The 20,788-nt window shown below is 39.0% G+C and overlaps 1 protein-coding gene across 2 annotated transcripts in view; it reads left to right on the top strand.

The window, feature by feature from the left end:
* Positions 1–20,275, top strand: part of RYBP (RING1 and YY1 binding protein) — a 92,735-nt gene extending 72,460 nt beyond the window's left edge. For both annotated transcript variants that reach the window (XM_072989432.2, XM_020791042.3), the window contains exons 3-5: positions 5,264–5,440; positions 6,022–6,120; positions 16,080–20,275. In XM_072989432.2, coding sequence (XP_072845533.2) covers positions 5,264–5,440; positions 6,022–6,120; positions 16,080–16,332 — 529 coding nt within the window. In that variant the 3' untranslated portion in view covers positions 16,333–20,275. The remainder of the gene's footprint in view (positions 1–5,263; positions 5,441–6,021; positions 6,121–16,079) is intronic.
* Positions 20,276–20,788: the final 513 nt, after the last annotated feature.

Raw genomic sequence — 20,788 nt, 5'->3', positions numbered from 1 at the left:
ATTACCAAATGGTTTATGGTGAAGGTGGGAAGTTCCATTCTAAGATGCGCAACAAGAATTGTATGTTTAGACATTCTTTTCCTATACGCTAAATGATCCTTGCTATATTCTTGTGGTCCAGCCTTTTTATTGGATGATTTGTGCAAGGAATTTCTCCTTGAATCCGATTATAATTGCAGTTTAAGAAAGGTGGACTGGGATGGACAGAGAGAGACAGACAGGAAGCATTTTGTTTAGTTCAGTGTCTAAAATTAATTTATTGGATTTACTAGGAATTATGCTTTTTGCTAGACAGCATCTTAAAAAGCAGAGACATCACCTTGCCAACAAAGGTCCGCATAGTCAAAGCTATGGTTTTTCCAGTAGTGATGTATGGAAGTGAGAGCTGGACCATAAAGAAGGATGACTGCCGAAGAATTGATGCTTTTGAATTGTGGTGCTGGAGGAGGCTCTTGAGAGTCCCCTGGACTGCAAGGAAAACAAACCTATCCATTCTGAAGGAAATCAACCCTGAGTGCTTACTGGAAGGACAGATCCTGAAGGACAGATCCTGAAGCTGAGGCTCCAATACTTTGGCCATCTCAAGAGAAGAGAAGTGTGAGGGCAAGAGGAGAAGAGAACGACAGAGGATGAGATGGATGGATATTGTCATCAAAGCTACCAACATGAATTTGACCAAACTCCGGGCGGGTCCATGGGGGTCATGAAGAGTCAGACACGACTTAATGACTAAACAACAAATGCTTTTGCTTTTTGGCATATGATGTGGATGGTTTGTAAGACACCCCCCCTCCCCTGCACGCTAATCAAAACAGGGCTTCGAAATGTGCGGATGTTTTCGATCTAGCTTCAGTTCTACAGTCTGGTATTGTGATCATGTCTCTGGTTTGTTGTTGCTTTCTTCATGCTTTCAGTGCCACTTAAGTCTGAAGAGAGTTTCTTGCTTGTTGTAAGATTCCCTTGCAAGCAAAAATCCTGGAAAGTCTAGGTTCTTGTTTGCACGAAGAGCCCAAATGTGAGCAGAAACTACTTACTTTTCAGACTCCAATCTGAAAGTATGGCACAAGCAATGATAGAAGGCAAAGCTAGACACTATTCTCTAAGAATGTTCACAATATCTGAGTGTGTAACACTTGAATAGATCTATCTGAAGAGAGTTTGCCTTTAAAAAAGAGGATAATATATTACAGGATCTATCATGTGCTGCTATTGATGAAAGGCTGGATGGAGTGAGTGATCTGGAAAAGCTGAGGCTAAAACAGAGAGAGCTGTGCTGAAGTATAATCCTTAGTGAAGAACTGGCAGAGTAGATTTAAAATCTAGAAGTATATGGTAGCTAATGTAGTTACTAAGATGCTTGGCTGCAGATTTAGATGTTGATAGTTTAGATTTCTCATATGCCATGAATTCAGTTGGTAGCTTAAGGAAGTCAGTGTCTCTTTATTGCAGTCCTGTCTGCATCTGAAATGTGGCAGTAATTATGCTGATTTAATTTACAAGGTTGTTGAAATATTACCACTTGCTAATTCATCAAAATTGCTTTGAGCAGTTGGAAATGCTATACAAATAGTAAGTCTTACTGGTATTAGAGCCCAAGATAGTGATCTATGTATTTTTCTACCAGCCTAATTTAATATACAGTGGTGCCTCGCTTTACGATCGCTCCATTTAATGACGAAACCACATTACGACGAACTTTTTGCGATTGCTTTTGCAATCGCTTTACGATGTTTCCTATGGGGGAATTTTGCTTTGCAATGATCGGTTCCCTGCTTCGGGAACCGATTTTTTGCAAAACGATGATTTTAGAACAGCTGATCGGTGGTTCCAAAATGGCCGCTGGGTAAACAAAATAGCCCCCCGCTGTTTTCAGGGACGGATTCCTCGCTGCACAGGCAGTGAAAATGGCTGCCCTATGGAGGATCTTCGCTGGACGGTGAGTTTCCAGCCCATCAGAATGCATTAAATGGGTTTTAATGCGTTTCTATGGGCTTTTTAATTTCGCTTTATGACATTTTCATTCTATAGCGATTTCGCTGGAACGAATTAGCGTCGTAATGCGAGGCACCACTGTAATTCTAGAAATACTACTACTAATAAGATAGTCCTCAGAACCTGCTGGTAAGTTTTTTTTTGTGGGGAAGTATTCAGAATTTGATTCAGTATAGAACAAGAGTATTGACTATGACTGCAGAAAGGCGTAATGTTTTTAATGCAAGGTGGGTGATAATGCTAGCAAATACATTGTGCGAAATATAGAGATGGAAACAAATTTTAAAAAATCACCAAATTTGTTCAAAAGTAGATGCAGGTGGAATTGCCTTTTATATGTTGGAGTAAGTTAAGGTAGTATTTTATGTAGCTGCTTGTAAAAGATTAAATGGTGCTTGTAAATATGTCCTCAGATATTACTGTTTCACAGTAGCATTTACTAGTCTCTCCCTGGCCATACATAACCAATCCATCATGCAAAAATGAGGTATAATGTGATCGCACAGAGCAAGCATGTCTTGCATTTTTTTGTTTTGTCAGTCATTAAAATCCATAAACTTTCTCTGTGATCAGGTGGCAACACTGTAGCTGATAAATGAGAGAGGACTCCTTGTTCAAACTTCCAGACACTCTATTCTCCTTCCTTCTAGTCACCATAATTCAGTCCTCACTCTATCTTTCTGGTTGAGAGATTTTGTACTTTTCCAAGCCTCAGGGTCCCCTCCCCAAGCTTCCAAATACCATACACTTGTGAGTGTGTTTATTTATCCTATTCTGGCTGTTTGTCCTATCCTGTAAATACCATCACCATAAGTGATGGCATTTACAGCCTGAACACTGGACATGAAAGCAATAAGTTGAGTGTATACAAGTTATATGGGAATGACCTGATGTTGTGACTGCAAGTGGGTGGAGTGTGAGATTTTTCTTTACTTAAACTAAGAGGTAGTCTTTATTTTTGCTTCTGTCTCCAGATACGTGAAGAATTATTAGTTAGGAATTCAAAGCAGCCCCAGCAGCAACTCCAGTATTCTGAGTTTCTGTGGTATTAACAGTGAACTACACTGTTGTTAACTGCTGTATGCTACACTTTTTCAGCCTGTCTCTTCATGTTGCTATAAGATTACAACACTGAAGTATTCTGGAGGGCTGCTGAATCTGCAGATACATATGAGACTACAATAACATGTGACAAATAACATTAAAATAATAAATTACAACTATTAATTACTATGGGGACATATAAACCAGCTTATCTATATGAAGTCGTCAAGACAACATGACTCTCTCTAGTGTTTAATATTTATGTTTCTCTTCCTCTGTTCTCATTTTCTAGTCACTGCATTACATATTCCTCCCTCCCATTTTTCCCTGCCACCCCCACCCCGACAAGTGGCCAGCACTCTTTGTCTCTGTGGTCTCTTCTGTCTAATGAACTCACTCTTACTGGACTGTTTGAAGGGAGTAGGGTCCCTTCTTAAATGTTCCTAACGTTTTTAGGAACGTTTCCCCCCCCCCAAGTAATTTGATACCTTCCTTTTACACTACTGCTTTATTTATATAATTGAATCAGAAGTACAATTATGATTATTTAGAGAAAGATACACTTGTACATTAAATATATTCCCATTAGATATGTTGATATTTTTATATTACTAGGGGGGTCTTGGGAGCAAGCAGATGCAGAAGGAAAGCAGTAGTTTTCACCTGATAAAAGGTTGAGGACCACACAAAGCAAATATGAACTCAGGTGTTCCTACAAAGATTATTTAAATAAAATAAATATGTATTTAAATATAGTGAAGTAATAAATGTCAGTTGGGATAGTTTGCAATAAAATCATGTTTCAGATGAAAATTAATTCTTCAAACCCCAAATGTAGTAATGTGGAAGAAGATAGAACAGTTATAGCCATGACAAATACTGATAGTCTTAGGGTTAGCATCAACTATACAGTATAATAATTTTGAGTCTTTAACATAAATTTATTTGCTTATTATATTTATTACATTATATCAAGTACAGATCTAAGGAGTCCTATAGATTAAAGAATGTGAGTTATGGTCTTGCTGTCTCATTTCCTTGAGAAGGTTTGTTCTAATGACCACATCAGTTTTGTGCTCTTAAAATGCATTGTGACAGTGATAAACACTAGTCCATCACCTGCTGGAATTACTAATGTCTGCAGCAGAATCCACATCACTTATAAGTATTCCCAGATACTAAATTGGACCTGTTGGATTAACCTTTACATCTGCAATGTGAATAGGATCTTTTTTCTGGAAGGAGGCTGTGGGCCAGATCCAAAGACTCTGTGAGCCATAGATTACAGTACTCACTTCTGCAATAAAATTAGCTACATGCCACATAGCAGCTATGTGACTGGCTAATGTTGGCTTGAGTTATGTCTTCTGGGTTCTTGTTGCCCTTTTAGGTTTATATGTCAATATGTTATTGTGAAGTTTGCACGAAAGAGTGATGAGAAACAGTGTCAGTTGGAGGATGGCAGAGACATGACTGCTAATGATGACACACTGAATGTACCATTTGTTTTAGCTTTGGTCTAATTGACAGTCTCTCTCTTGTAATTGTGAGGGCTGTAGGTTTAGGAAGGAAGGATTTATTCTGAATATTTATAGTTGAATGAGCCATTACTAACTCTGTTTTCTATAGTTAACAATTTCGCAGTATCCATTTAATGAAACAATACAACCAGGCTGAAAGCTATCAGGTGGCATAGAGTGTCAGAGGGTAGACAGAGGGAATGTTATCTGTTTGCCTTCAGTGGTTAGTATAGCACATTTTTATATGCAGACTTTTAATATACCGTTCTTTTTGTAATTATGATGGCTAAAAATACCTCTGACATATAGAAATCATGAAAGCAGAAATCATGAAAGCTAATGTCCTTACATATTAATACTGTTTGCCAAATTCAACTTGTGCTTCAATGCAGTAATATGCAGGATTTTGTTCTGTGAAGTTCATTTGTGAAAAGTGGGGATTATCTAAAATAAGGAAACATTAGAATCCCCAGTCTTGCACATAAAGAATATTCAAAAAGGGCTTGAGTGCTATGAACTATAATCTTAACATTTGTGTTAATGTGCCACTTTAATTTTTTGGACATAACACACTGGATAGTTAAGACCAAACATTCCGTGATTTGATGAAATGTTTGTTTTATTGATGCTTTGGCTCCAGTCACCCATCTGTGTGAATAGTCACTGACAATAAGTATCCCTTTTCTTTATTTCTTCTCACTTCATAGGAAACCTAGGATAAATTCTCAGCTTGTTGCACAACAAGTTGCTCAGCAATATGCTACCCCACCACCTCCTAAAAAGGAGAAGAAAGAAAAGGTGGAAAAGCAGGAAGAGAAAAAACCAGACAAAGAAAAAGAAATTAGTCAAAGTGTTATAAAGAAGAGTACCAACAAGAAGACTAAGTATGTTTCTGGACCACTTATTGAAATTAGTCACTGCTAAACATTCCAATTCTATATCCCAATGCAAATGATCTAATCTAATGTGTATCTGTATTCCATAGCTACCTACACTCTTGTTTACCTACCCTTGAAATTTTGACCAGGCCCAAGCATACCTCAGACATTTCCAGACACTCCTAATCTCTCTGAATCCTCAGTCATTCTCTTCCCCACTTCCAAAGCCACCACCATTTCTTAACTCATTTGACATGGCTTCTTCCATGCTATTGCCCCAAGTTTATATTTTTATCTTTTTAACTTGTCCCAGAAAGGGAAGGGGAAACACACTCATACTTTGTGAAACGATTAGGATTAGAAATTATTGTTTCGTTCAACCTGTGGCTTGATTTATGGAGTGCAAGAGCTGTTTTAAACACACAATCTTTCTTTCTTTTTCTTCCTTCCTTCCTTTCTTTCTTTTGTTTGTATATATTTGGATTTAAAACCAGTAGGTTGCCAATTACTGTACATTCAGAATTTATGTTAATGACATTACAATGGATCTTAGCATTAAATTTCCTTTTTGTTTCTCTTACTTTCAGGCCAAAGTCAGATATTGTAAAAGACCCTCCAAGTGAAGCAAATAGCATACAGTCTGGGAATACAACAACAAAGACAAGTGACTCAAATCACACCTCAAGGTAACTTTTAAGTTAATGAACTCTGATTGTGGGCTTATGGGCTCTGGAATTCAGAAGGGTCTGTTCCCCTCCCCCGCCCCCGGAAAGTCATCCTGTTGCAGTTCATGTAGCTCACCATCTTGATTTGTTGTCCAGAGGGCGGGCTTGACCCAGTGGTGACCATTTGTCCTTCCCTCCAGTGTCTCAGATGTTTTTTATTAATCTTGCCATTTGAAAGTGTTCACCAGGCCTTTTTTATTCTGAAAAATGGAATAAATGGAGCTGTAAAGCATCTCATAGTAAACTGTTTAGTTATTGTATTCGCGAAGGCTTTCACGGCCGGGATCTAATAGTTGTTGTGGGTTTTTCGGGCTCTTTGGCCATGTTCTGAAGGTTGTTCTTCCTAACGTTTCACCAGTCTCTGTGGCTGGCATCTTCAGCGAATACATTGAACACCTCTACGGGGAGGAAACAGTCAGACAGACCCGGAGACTGGAAACACTCAGAAGCAAAAGAGCACACCTATTCCCTGAGTGCTCACTGGAAGGACAGATTCTGAAGCTGAGGCTCCAGTACTTTGGCCATCTCATGAGAAAAGAAATCTCCATGGAAAAGACCCTGATGTTAGGAAAGTGTGAAGGCAGGAGGAGAAGGGGACGACAGAGGATGAGATGGTTGGACAATGTCATCAAAGCAACCAACATGAATTTGACAAAACTGTGGGAGGCAGTGGAAGACAGAAGGGCCTGGCGTGCTCTGGTCCATGGGGTCACGAAGAGTCGGACACAACTAAATGACGATGTTTACGTTCCTTAACATTTCTACTACGCTCCAGAGACACAAAAACCATACCAGCCTTCCTCAGGACAAAAAGGACAAAAAGAACCATCATTTCCCCACAGGCCACCCGCATCTACGACCGCCTGGAACATGCCCTCCTACAGGAAAGAATCCACACAACCCGCAAAAAACTGGAGTCCACAGACAAAGAACTACTAGGCCTACACATCACTATTAGCCAAAAAATGAGAAGTCAAGATTGGGACAAGATTGATATCCTCTCTTACAAAAAGATGGAAAAAGAAATGATGAACCACACAGCCAGACAAAAACAGAAATTCAACAAAGGCCAAACAAGCCAACAGAAACCTACACTAGACACCACATGAATCATTATCAACGTATCGGGATGCCAACTCTCTCCTCAGTCTTAAGCAAAGGAGGAAATTTTGCAGTTACACCCAGTAAAATTCCTGTGGAAGACATAATTGCCTACGTGGAATCAGCATTATATAATCTTCTAGAAGAAAAAGCAGAGGAAATAAGAGGGGAAGTGACTAGGATCCTACGGAAAGCAGAACCCCCCAAAAGCAACATAACAAGAAAGGAGAGAAATGCCATCAAGTTCCTGAACTCAGACCTGGACATCATCATCCTGCCAGCAGACAAAGGCAATGCCACAGTAATCATGGAAACAGAAGAATACAAGGACAAAATCAGAGAACTTGTAGACCCCATCACCTACAGAAAACTGAAACGGGACCCAACCAACAAAATCACAAAACAAACAAACATGCTGATCAGGAGTTCCTCCCTGCACCCCAACGCCCTTCAACAAATCTGCAAGACAGAAGCTCTCCTACCAAGACTATACGGACTCCCCCAAATCCCAAGGACTCAATCCTACTCAGGCCCATTGTAAGTGCCATCAGCTCTCCAACATATGAATTAGCCAAACACCTAGCGACCCTCCTACAGACCCACATTGGACAAACCTCATCCTAAATCATAAATTCAGGACATTTCATAAGCAAGATCAGCACCCTAAAACTCAACCCTGGGGACAGACTGATCAGCTTTGACGTAGTATCCCTGTTCTCTAAGGTACTGATAAAGGACACCTTGTCACTCATCCAGCAGATATTTCCAGAAGACATCAAGGCCAACTTCCAACACTGCCTAAAAAAGAGAGCACAGAGTGCTGTCCTCTGAAGTTGCCGGCCACAGAGACTGGCGAAACGTTAGGAAGAACAACCTTCAGAACACAGCCAAAGAGCCCGAAAAACCCACAACAACCATGTTTAGTTATTATTTTTCTGTAGCACTGTTATAGTGAGGATTGCCAGAATTAGTTTGGACATATACAGGTAATCTTTCAGACAGCCACTGGATAATCAATCAAGATTAAAACTGTTTATTCACCCCAGGAGTGGACAACATGTAAACCATATACAACCCGTGGGATGGGTTCTTTGTCTCCCAGAGTCCCCAAATAACTGATTTTTATAACACCACACTCTGGTCAATGCTAAAGCAAAGTGAATATTCCCCACCTGGTCGTTGTAGCATTAAAATTGTTTTTTTTTTTTTTTTTTTTTTTAAAAAGGTGCAATAGTCTAGTTGAGGAACATTCATTTTGTTTACCATTAACATTCAATTTTGCCACAATCAGAAGTTCAGCAAAACACTTCTGCTTGTTGCTGTTCCAGTGCATTTTAGCTAGTTGGGGATGAAATTTAGAAGTTAGAACAGCTTTTCCCAATCTGGTGTTCTCCAGATCACCAACATGGTTGTTCCTTGTTGGAAATGTTAGGAGCTGCAATCCATTACTCCTGTACAACAACCACTTGGGGAAAGCTGACATTGAGGCTATAGTGGTGGTTTCACTTGCTTTTATACAGAAATTGACAGCATTAGCTGCAGCTTTCTTCAGTGTCTCAGCATGGCATCATGAAGGAAAGGATGATTCCTTTTTCTATTCTTGCTTATAGATACCCAAGCACAAAATGCACAAGGGGTACATAAATTATGAAGTGAGGTGTGTATATTTATCTTTGTTTATCCTTAAAATATATCCAGATGGGACCTTCTGGGTCTCTCTTGCCATGCATATTTGACATGAAAAAAGTGTCTATTGTCCATTCACTAAATCCTTACCTTACAAATAATAGACATGGAAAAGACCTCTGTCAGATGCCAGGGAAATAAGGTCATCTTGTATGGTACTTTTCATGTTCCCCTCTCACCTCCACTTCTGGCATAATGTTCTTACTCTTGTAATAAGGATGATGCATGAAAAGGTTATTGCCTTATGTCCCTTTAAGTCTTTCCAGAATATGGAGACCCTATGAATTAATTAATTTCAAAATATCTGCCATTAGCAGCCCTACTCTGGTTTTCCAAACCAGAATTGATTGATTATTGAATCAATTCACCTTAAGTTAGCACTTTCTTTTCCTAATGCCTTTGGGTTTTCTACCAGTATTGTCTCCTCTGGTGTGTGTTGTCTTCTCATGTTATATACAAGTACAGTAGTCTCAGTTTGGTCATTTTAGTTTCTGAACCATTAATGTCATTTATATTCTGTTTTTATGAAACATGTAGACAAAATGCTATATACGTAGTAGTTCCCAACCTTTGGCAACCCAGATATTCTTGGATTGTAGTTCCCAGAAGCCTTCAGCACCAACTGTGCTGGATGGAGTTGCAATCCAAGAACACCTGGATTACCCAAAATTGGGTAAAGAATTAGGTCACCTTTGCCAAAGGGGGTTGGATACATACAGGTTTCTTTCTGTTGGCATACTGAGTTTTTTTAGTCCCCAGTTTTCTGTGCTGGTAGAGGGGCTACCAAAGCATTTGCCTTTGATGAGAAACTGGTATATTTACTTTGCTACCAATTATACAGTAATAGGACAGAAATATTCTTAGTGCTGTGGAACACTGGATGTTCTTTCTGTTTATAATCCTTTTTAAACTGAGTAACCGATCAAGCACTGTAAGTGATTTGTTCAGCTTCATGGGGAGTGGAGTTCAGTTCTGCATTTTTAGAGATTTTAATTTCCTTTCTTGTTTTGGGCTGTGGCTTTTATTTCTTTATGGAAAAATACTTGCTAAATATCTTTAATGCTTAAAACATCAAAGTTTTCCGTCTTCTGCTACTACCCTCTCTATTAATTAAGCTTGCAGCAAAACAAATTAGAGATTTCAGAATCTGAGCTTGAACCCTGGCTTGACATTCTCTTTCATATGTAACGTGGAACAGGGATTGATGTAGGGACAGTGGGATCCTTGAAGCAGTACCCAAATCAGGAGAGACAAATTATGGGTGTTTGGCTTTTCTGAAGCATCATAGCCTGACTGAATGATGTGTAGTATTGACTGTGAAAAGAAAGATGAAAAGCAAGATCATCTTTGTAGATACTGCTTTGGGCATATGGAGCTCACAGTCTATGTTGATAAGAAGTAGAACTGAAAATTGAAGTTGAGGGCAAAAGTATATTGTGAAGTCCAGGTCTCAAGATGGCCAGTGCAACAGAGGTAAAGCTTCCCCACTGATGCTACATCTGTTGTGCCTTAGAAAACTATGGGCATGAGAGAGCTTTCCAAAACCTGCATTTTCTATCTTGTAAAGCTGAGAGTTGTACGAAGGGATGAGTCCTCCTCTACTTATCTAATCATTTCTCATAACACTCTTAAATGAACTGGGAGACAGCAAGGATAAGTTTTGATTCTACTTAGCACTCTGGACTTCTTATGAAATATGATGGAAAGGATATCCAGGTAGCGTCAGTGGTCTGCACCGCCTATTTCCATCTCTGGCGGATAGCCCAACCGCACCCCTATCTAGATATCGGGTCGCTCACCACTTTCGCCCATGCGCTCGTAATCTTGAGATTAGACCACTGCAATGCTCTCTACGTGGGGCTGCCTTTGAGATCTATGCAGAAACTCCAGATGGTGCAGAATGCGGCGGCCAGACTTCTTACTGGGGTATGGAAACATCAACATATTATTCCCACTCTGGCCGCCTTGCATTGGCTGCCTGTTCGGTTCCGCATAGATTTCAAAGTCTTAATGCTTACGTATAAATCCCTAAACAGTTTAGGGCCTCGTTACCTGACGGAACGCCTTCTCCCACCTAGATCTACCCCTATCACCCGATCTAGCCAGGAGGTGAGACTGAGGAGCCTAACGCTGAGGGAGGCCCAGAAGGAAAAAAACAAGAAACTGGGCCTTCTCTGCAGTGGCTCCTCATCTCTGGAACAATCTCCATCCTGAGATGGCATCTTCAAATGCCAATCGAAAACCTGGTTGTTCAAGCAAACCTTCCCTCCATCCACTGTCTGAATTTTTGTTTCTTGTGTTTCTTCCATCTTGGATCATTGTGTTTATGCATTGTCATTTTAAACTGCAAATTGTTATATGCTATGTTGTTACTCGCCCAGAGTAGTCTATATGATTAGAAGGGTGGGCTATAAATGTAATAAACAAACAAACAAACAAATAAATAAATAAATAAATAAATATCCCTATCTCATCCAGTGGATTCTGATTGTTCTACAATCAACTCTCTTTTGCTGCTGTTCAGTGCAAAGTTGATTTGAAATAAATGTCCGGGTTAATGGGGTTGGAGGAATTGGGTGCCATGCAACATCAATATATTTCAAAGGGGAGAGTGAAGATAATCAAAGAATTCCTCTCCATAAAACCTGTTCAAGAAAATTATGGGATTAACATTTTGGAAGTTGCCCCACCCACATGATTAGTCCTCTCACTCCCCTCAGTTTCTGAGCCTAAGCTGGTACATGAAATCTCAGCTGCATTGGAGTCTCCCAGAATGGGTTGTCTTTGGAAGGCTGATGCCATTTTGATGGGATGGTTAGGGGCTAACGGCCTTGATGGGGTAATTTAGAAATTAATACATTGCTATGCAGCTTCTTCGGGATACACCCTGGCTTAGAGACTGAAAGTTACTTTGGCCATCTCTGTCCTGGACAGTGCTTCTTGGGAGAGTTCCCATTGACATAGCAAGTCTTCCTGTCAAAGCCTGTTCTTACTTTAAATAATGAGATCTATTAAGCTGCTCACAGGCGTCGCCCCCTGTGTTGTAAGAATATCAGGCTTGTTGACTTTTGTGCTCTCCTCGATACAGAGCATGTTACCATAGTCTCTTGAGACTGAAGGATGCCAATGTATGTATGACTTTTACCAGTAAGTTGAATCAGGTGAATAAGAACACAAGTGCCTTACTGTTCTTACCACAAATGTGACTGAATACAAGTGAGAGCACATTATCAGACTTACTTTGTTCTGCTCTTGAACCTTCAGGTAGCCAAATAGTAGAATTTGTGTATGTAATGACCACAAACAGTTAAATTCTAGAAGAAATGTATAAAAATTGTTGGAAGTCTACACTGACATGTTCACAAGGACTATAAGGTGAAAATAATTCACCTTATTTAGACAGTTCCTGTGGAGGCATCGAAAATATTGTCTGGTCTGATTGCATGGAATCATCTTCAGTAGATGGAGCCTTGGGCTGTAGACAAGGTATTTGGTAAAGCATAGCTAGTCACCTGTGTTCTTGACTCATTTCAGGCCCTCCTCACTTAACTGCCAAGTTCTGTTCTTACTACTCAGTTATTAAGCACGTATACTGAGCCTCGTGGCACAGTGGTTAAATCGCTCTCCTGCAGCCAAAACTGTGCTCACGACCCGGGGTTCAATCCCAGGTAGCTGGCTTAAGGTAGACTCAGCCTTCTATCCTTCCGAGGTCGGTAAAATGAGTACTCAGCTAGCTGGGGGGGGGCAATGTGTAGCCTGCATAATCAACTTGTAAACAACCCAGAGAGTGCTTGGAGCACTATGGGGCGGTATATAAGCAGCACGCTTTGCTTTGCTTTGCTTTGGTTGATAAGCAAGGAGCTTAAAGGCACAAGCAGGAAGGCGCTGGAGCCAGAGCCAGAAGAGCATCAGCGTTGTTGCCAGCTTGGTGGGAAAAAAGTAAAAGCTTCCACATTGCTCCTGGCTTGTTTGAGAGCTACAAGGGGCAAGGGGCCCACTTGGGAAGCTTGGGCATTTGTACTGGCTTGTTTGGTGGCAAAATGAGACAAAGACTAAGAAAGGGGATCCCTCCTCTGGAGAACTGGTTGCAAGTCCAAGCAGTTGCTAAACATGTAAGTCATTAAGTAAGGAGTGGTTGTATGTGGAAAGTTATGTCTATGTCTCCTGTGCAGAGTTCCAGCCACAAGTGGAAGGAGATGGGCAAATACACTCACTTGGTTGTCCATGCATGATGCAGAGGCGTGCTCCTGTGTGTGCTCACAACTTAGAGGGAACATTGATTATGCCTAATGACAGGTATTGATTTGGTGGGCCCAGGAGGTAATGGAGGAATGATTCCAACTACCTTGAAAGAGGCAGATCTGTAAAAACTGTAGTAGAACAGCCACAGAAGATTGTTGCAACTGTCTAGTCTTGGGTTAATATTTTCAGAAGGCTATGGCGATGTCATCCCATCACACTGAAATACATTATCTAAAATTGCAATTCAAGTTCAGATGTGCTTTTGACACAGAAACAGTCTTCATGGATTTACCTTGCTGGGAGAGAGTCTGGGAATGATGGCCTTGTTTTCCATGATTTCTCAGCAGCATTTTATGGTATCAGCCATCATTAATTATTGTGATGTATTTGCTCCATGTGTTTGCTATATGAAGCACAGTTCTGTGGTGGTTCTACTTCTGCCAGTGATCTCATGCCATGGAATATGTTTCATTAGCTTCAGATGGCCCATCATATGTTCCTGCACAGGATAGTCTTACCATGGAAATCCATACTTGGATAACTTTTGATTGGATTACTGTAATGTACTGTATTATCAATGGCATTGTCATTCAGAAAATGTTTTTAGTGCAGAATAATCTGCCAAATTTTAACTAATACAGCTAGACTTGTTCATGTCATTCCAATCTTAAAAGAACTGCACTGGTTACCTGTTCCTTTCCAGACCTAATTCAAGTTGCTGGCATTCACAGTTAAAATTTCTAAATGGCTTGGGCCTTAAATGTCTGAAAGAGCATCTCTTCCATACCAGCCTACCTATGTCTTAAGAACTTCTACTGAGGCCCTACTCTAAATGCCTTCCTCTTCAGAAGTGCACTAAATAGTCACCAAGGAGAGGGCTTACTCAGTGGTGGTGACCTGGCTTTGGAATGTCTTCCCTAAAGAGTTATGCCTGGCACCTACTTTATTTATTTATTTATTTATTTATTTATTTATTTATTTATTTATTTATTTATTTATTTATTTATTTATTTATTTATTTATTTATTTATTCCTTCGATTTACACCCTGCCCCCCTAGACAGCGTCAGCCTTTTATTACCAGGTTAAGAAATTCTTATTTACCCAGGTATTTTAATTTGGGAACTCTGTCAGTATGACCTTATTCGGTGTATTTTGTTATGGTTTTCTAATGTTAGTCTTTTGTTGTATTGCATTAGGTTTAAAATAATTTATTATGGTTATTGTTGAAGGGTAGTTTGGAAGTATTTTAAATAAAAATGTGTATCTTTTATTTCCCTGTTGTCTAGCTGCTTTGCTTGTTCTGTGAGAACCAGTGTGGTGTTAGTGGTTATCACTGTTAGGATTGGGAAGACAGTGGTGCAGATCCCCACTTACAGTGACCGGCCATAGTGACATTCACAGCTGCTTCTGTATCTTGTGGGAAGAAACCACACAGACCACTTTGATCTCCTTGGAAGCAAACAAATGTACCAAATAAATTAACAGAAGAAATGATACAGTCTGGAAGGAGTGAAGGATTAAAAACAAAACATAAAACACTCATTTCTAGTACAGCCTGATAGTGCCTTCAGACTCAGCACTGAATGGATAATTCTCAGTGCTCCTTCAGATGTACAGAGGATGGTTGTTCCTAAACCTATGCTTCCTTTCAAGAAAAGACTGTCAAAACAACCATGTATCCTTTGCTAATGCATCTTACATTTGGGATGTCTCAGAATTACCAAAATGATACAGGAATCTGCATTTTGGATAGCCTACAAAATACTCCTAGTAATACTTTGGAAAGTACGGCTAGCTTAACAGTTCTTGCCTTGAGCCAACAAACTGTTTAAGTTCTGATCATAAAGTTCAGTTTCTTTATTTCCCTATCGAGTGGATGCTTTTGCTGCTAAAAGGTAGCCATTTATTTTTGCTTTAGTTATTTATTATGTTCTGCCTGTTTTTTGGGAGGCATCATAAAACATGTTTAGGTTTCCAAGATTGTGAACAAAATTAAAATGACTTCCATCTTCCACTAGACCAAAACTGCTCTGGCTAGAGGTTCTTCACTTACTGGCGTACATTCATCTTAAAGATATTCACTTCTTTGTATTTGCATGAATACTTTGCACTGTCAGGTTAATGTAAGCCAATGTTTTGTTGCTTGTGTTATAAATTGCAATATCTTTTCCCTTTATCAACCTGTTTCTTGTATAGAGACAAAATAAGATCTACATATATGCATAATGATTGTGTGTGTTTTACAGCTTGCATTTTTGTAGCTTTAGTCAGAAGGGACTGTTTGAGCAATTTTCTATATGGGTAGTTTGGGTTGCTTCTCTGTATAAATTCCAACAGTTGGAAAAAGATGCCAAATTGTACAGTGCCTGTGGTATTTCTAGCAGCAGAGATACCACTTGCAAATGGCAATACCACTTGCAGATGTACTTCTTGTTGTTTATATTGGAAAGTCACAGCTTTGGGGCACTTGACAAGATGACAAATTCCAAGCATGAAATCCTTGTATTCTGGAAGGAACCCTGAGGCTTTCTTGATACCTATGTAACTATGTCATACTGCTGTTCTTTCTGCTTGAGTAGAACAGAGAATGACTTCTGCCTATCCAGAACAGCGAATAAATTCTGCCTATCAAAATTTATTCCCCAGCCACATGTGGTCAGTGGAGATGAACTGTGCTACTCATGCAGCCTTTCTAGACTTAAGTATTTTAAAAGAGCAAAAGGTTAAATGCTACAGGAGTGATGACAACAGGAGTTGTTTTGCTTAATACAGATCCATTAATCAGTAGACTGGCACCTTTGGTCTGTGGAGATTAGTTGAGAATAATGTCTTAACAGAAGGCTTATCTATTATTTGTACTAATTATTCTTTATTTCTTTATTATTTAAGACCTAGACTGAAAAATGTGGACAGAAGTACCGCTCAGCAGCTGGCAGTCACAGTGGGGAATGTCACAGTAATTATCACAGACTTTAAAGAAAAGACTCGCTCTTCCTCCACGTCTTCATCCACAGTGACCTCCAGTGCAGGATCAGAACAGCAGAACCAGAGCAGCTCGGGCTCAGAGAGCACAGACAAGGGCTCATCCCGTTCCTCTACGCCAAAGGGCGATATGTCTGCAGTCAACGATGAATCTTTCTAAGAATTGCACATGGAATTGTAGGAAACTTATGAAATCAGGGTATGAAATTCAAATATTCCAACTGTCCACTAGGCTGTAGTCCTGGGAAAGCTGCCAGTGCCACTTCCTCCTTCTCTTCCTCTTCCTGTGCTTTTGGACATCGTCCCCTTAACTGATGAGACCAGGACTGTTGGGCTTACTGTGGGCATCTGGCCACCAAGGAATTTCGCACCCTGACAATTACTTATTGACACTTATGTATTCCATTATTTTATATGATTTTCCTAACAATCATTTATAATTGGATGTGCTCCTGACTCAACTTTTTTATAAATCTGCTGTGCACAATTTTTCCCATGAACATTAAAACTTTTACTGTTTTGTTTCTGGTGAGTGAATATGATCCTGGTGGGAGGGGAGGGCTATAGGAGGTTTTTTATTTATTCACAGACATCATTCTCTTCTTGTTATTTCAGCATATTCTTTTGAATTCAGTTCTCCCTCTTCTTCCACTTATACTGTGTACTATCAGTTTTGATATAAATTATATATAAATATATAAATATAAATATATATAAATGAAATATATATGGGATTATTTGAAACCAATACACGGAAACGCTGGTGCTTGAAACACTGTGAAGCGGAACAGGTTTAAGATCTGGGACAATGAATGCCGTTTGGATTATGCTGAAACTGATCTAGAACCAGTCTTAGATGAACAGAGTGTTCCTAGAGTTTCAGACAGAAACAGGACCTGGCTTTCTACTTGTGCTTTGGCTGAAGAGTACTGGACAAAGATAGATGTCTATTTTCTTATTTTATGTTCTTTTGAAATCCAAAAGGTGCTCCAGGTCACTTGCATTCCCAGTAGAGGATCTGAAAATAATGGATTTCCAATCCTTTCCTACAGCAGTTAGTGCATCTTAAAAATCATAAGCCACACTGGTTTCAGAATGCCTAGTATTAATGTACATGATTTGTGCACATTAATGTTGCCTAGTTTGCATAACAAGTCTCTGTACCTCTTATCTCACAACTGCTATTCTATTATCTGTTATCTGTATTGGTTTGGAAGGCAGCATCTGAGTATCTTTGGGGGAATGTCTTATCAGCTCTTATGAACGAAGGCAACCAAAAGCCTTAATATTGAGATTCTCCTGCACCCTGCCCTCCTCTATTATTAAAACCAGGGTACTATGTGATTTGTTGTGGCTTGTTCTCAATGCAAGTGTTCCATGTCTGACTGCTCTTTTGTTTTTTAACTGAACTCATTGTATATCCTGAGAGGAATCATCTATTTAAACAACCTGTCATCCAATGGTGAGGTGTTTGAGGTTGTTGGTGTTAGACATGTGTAGATAAAATAACTTGCTTATGGGAACAAAGGTTATAAAGAAGTTTGATGCTGGCAAGGGAGTGACGGGATAACCTGTAACATGGGTTTTTTGGCTAGAAAGGTATTCTGACAGTAGGTTTCCTGCCACTTGTAGATTATGTTGCCATTTGACTTAGCTAGCATATCCATCCTGCTTAAAACATTAGAATGAAGAGATGGAACATTGTTTTAAAAAACAATCATTCAGACTTTCATTGTGTGTGCTTTTTTTAGGCGACCCAGAGTGCTTTGCTGTAATTTCAGTAATCCTTTTTCTGATATCAAAATGGATACCATGTGGTTATTCATTCTTAAAGGGCCATTTGGCAGAACTTGGTGCTAGGTAATTACTGTACTAATCTCTTGTCTGAAAAATAGTAGTTACTTCTGTTGCATGGAGGCAATGAAATTGTTGCATTTTATCAGTTTATAGTAGTAAACATGAGCTCCTTTCATATCAATTTAAAATTTTAACCTATGCTAAAGTGAATAAAGCAACTCTGCTCAAAGAGGTAGAATAGCAGAGCAGTGCCTTTGCAGCTGCAGTTTAGTTCTAAACATGGTGGGTTCCTCGTTAAATTGTTCTTATAGCTAATTATCCTTTTTTTGAAATCTTATTGTTAAAAGTATTTATTAAAAAAAGAAAAAAGAACCAAAGGAAAACCAGTTGATTCTCATAAACTCTGAAATACAATATTAGCTGTAGTTTTAATAGTCTGCATCAAACGACATTTTAAACATTGGTCTAATATTATAAAGACATTCCTTTTCCAAGTTTTAATGTTCCTTTAAGGATCTCAGGGAGGGTAAATTGGTCAGCCATAATTTATTTTTTGAGAAGAAAAGTAATTTTTAAAGAGATGTTTTGAACATAATCCCAGAAGTGTGTAATTTGCACAGCTTTTATTTCTTAATGAATGAACCAGAGTGAATTAGACCTGTGTGGATTTGGCCCCTCCCCGCAAAGACCTAATCTGTCGGCATGTATAATGGGAGTGCACCTGTGTATAGAAATGGTGCGTTTCCATCAGTAACTTGCTAGAATAAGGTCCTCTGGGGAAGCAGTGTGCATGTTGAGAAAATTAATTAATAATGGCAAGCACCGCCCAGAAGCACTGTTGCTGCTTTCATTTTAGTGTTGCTTTTTGTGGGCTGCCATTCAAATAGTGTGCAGCAGCAGGGGTTGGTGGGTTCTGCCTTATGAAATATGCCCCTTAGGTTAGATGATAAAGGCTTTAACAGTAATAAGCTGCTCATTGGCTTACCAATTCAGCAACATCCTCTTTGGATTTTCTTTTTTTGTTCTTTTCTAATGTGTGCCTCTGTAACATATACTAGCTTGTTGGAATAAAGTATGTACATCTCTCTTTGGCACAAGTGGAGTGACTGAAACTGCATTTGGCTGAAATTGTCAGCTAAGCATTCAAACTTTCTTGGGCCGCATTTTTAGTTGTTGATTGTGACAAGACAACACGTATCCTTTTAAAAAGCATGATCTTTTAAAAGTTAAATTCCCTTCACTTTCCGCATTTCAGTTAGCCATACTGTAGTGGAAGAGCATGTTTAAAATACTAGTGTAGAGGAAAGGCCAAAAATGCTTGGTAGCCAGCGGCACAGAAAGCAGGTAAGGAAAAAGCACAGTGTTAACATTAGCAAGTTTCGATTTTTACGCATTACACACAGACACACACACACACACACACACACGTGCACACCCATACACACAAGAGCTTGCTTGACTTGCTCATTTTGAAAGAGTCATGCAAAGGAAACAATTTACAAGGAAAAAGGTTTAAGATTGGCAATTTAATTGAAAGAGTTTTGCTTGTTAAAAGTCAGTTTTTATATTTTAAAGTTTGGCAGTAGCTGTATTCATTGAGAAACATTTCCATCTGCCTTATCAATACCATTTTCAGTCTACTTTTTCTAAACAACTGTTAGCGTAAATTATTGAAAAATTATTACTTGCCGACTATAATAACCTTTGCTTGTATGTAACCGAAAAAAATTGAGAGCCAACATTTAGAATATGACAATGGAGCTGAACAGTTTTTAATGCGCAAGCAGTTCTGTTCTTGTGTATGACTTGTAACCTTAATTTACTGTGTAAAGATGGTTACATTATTTCTTTAGCTTTGTTTGTTTGGAGACAAATAGAGAATGCTTGTTTAAGTATGTCAAGACATAATTTTATCTTGTGGATTTTTATGTTAATGTATTATACGAGCTATATTTTTCATTTGCCCAGAAAGACAGCTTGTATAACGCTTTTGGAAGTTTCTGCTCTGTAAAGTCTTTAGAGCTGACAGTCCTGTTAGGTTTGTTTTAATCTTCATGCTAAAAGTGTCAATGGTGGTTTTGTGAACTGGTCAGAAAAATTCACAGGTCTTAAATGTTTTCGGGAAATTTATATTGGACACTGCTCTTTGTCTAGCAAATAAAAGATGTTAATATATTCCTGTTACCGGCATGTGCACGACTGTTATTAGAAGCCACTTTATCATTTTCCTGCTTTAAATAGAAATGTCTATTTATGAATTCTGCTTGTAGTTTTTTTCACAAATAAAATAGTAACATTTAATTAAACTTGATTTTCTATTACTTTGTGTTCAAGGAAGGGCTAGTCAGTTTTCTGTGTTAGTGTTTTTCTAGATCAAGTTTAATGTTAAATTCTGTATTAAATTTTGTATTAGTGTGCATGAACATGTATGTATTTATCAGAATTCAAAATAAGCAAGTTCATATAGCCAGTGAGATCACTTGTTTTCATGTGTTGGGACATGAAAGTGTTTTACCTAAAAACTCATGTCTTTTTATGGAACAATGGAGTTTGAAAGGGCCTGTAAGTTAAACTTCCTGCTCAATCCAAGAATCCAAATCAAAGTAAGTTCCCGCATTGTGGGACATTGGACTGGATGGCCTCAGTGGTCTCTTCCAACTCTATGACTCTATATCAGACAGAAGGTTATCTTATTTTTCTCTTTAACACCTCTAGCATTATACTGCTCTAACAGTTAGGACATTTTTTCTGATGAACAATTGAAATCTGACTTCCTGTAGCTCCAAGCCCCTTACTACATTTTTTGCACTTTGGAATGA

This window comes from Pogona vitticeps, chromosome 2, assembly GCF_051106095.1.
Source record: "Pogona vitticeps strain Pit_001003342236 chromosome 2, PviZW2.1, whole genome shotgun sequence".
Lineage (NCBI taxonomy): Eukaryota > Metazoa > Chordata > Lepidosauria > Squamata > Agamidae > Pogona > Pogona vitticeps.
This window is presented reverse-complemented; position numbering and strand designations above follow the sequence as displayed.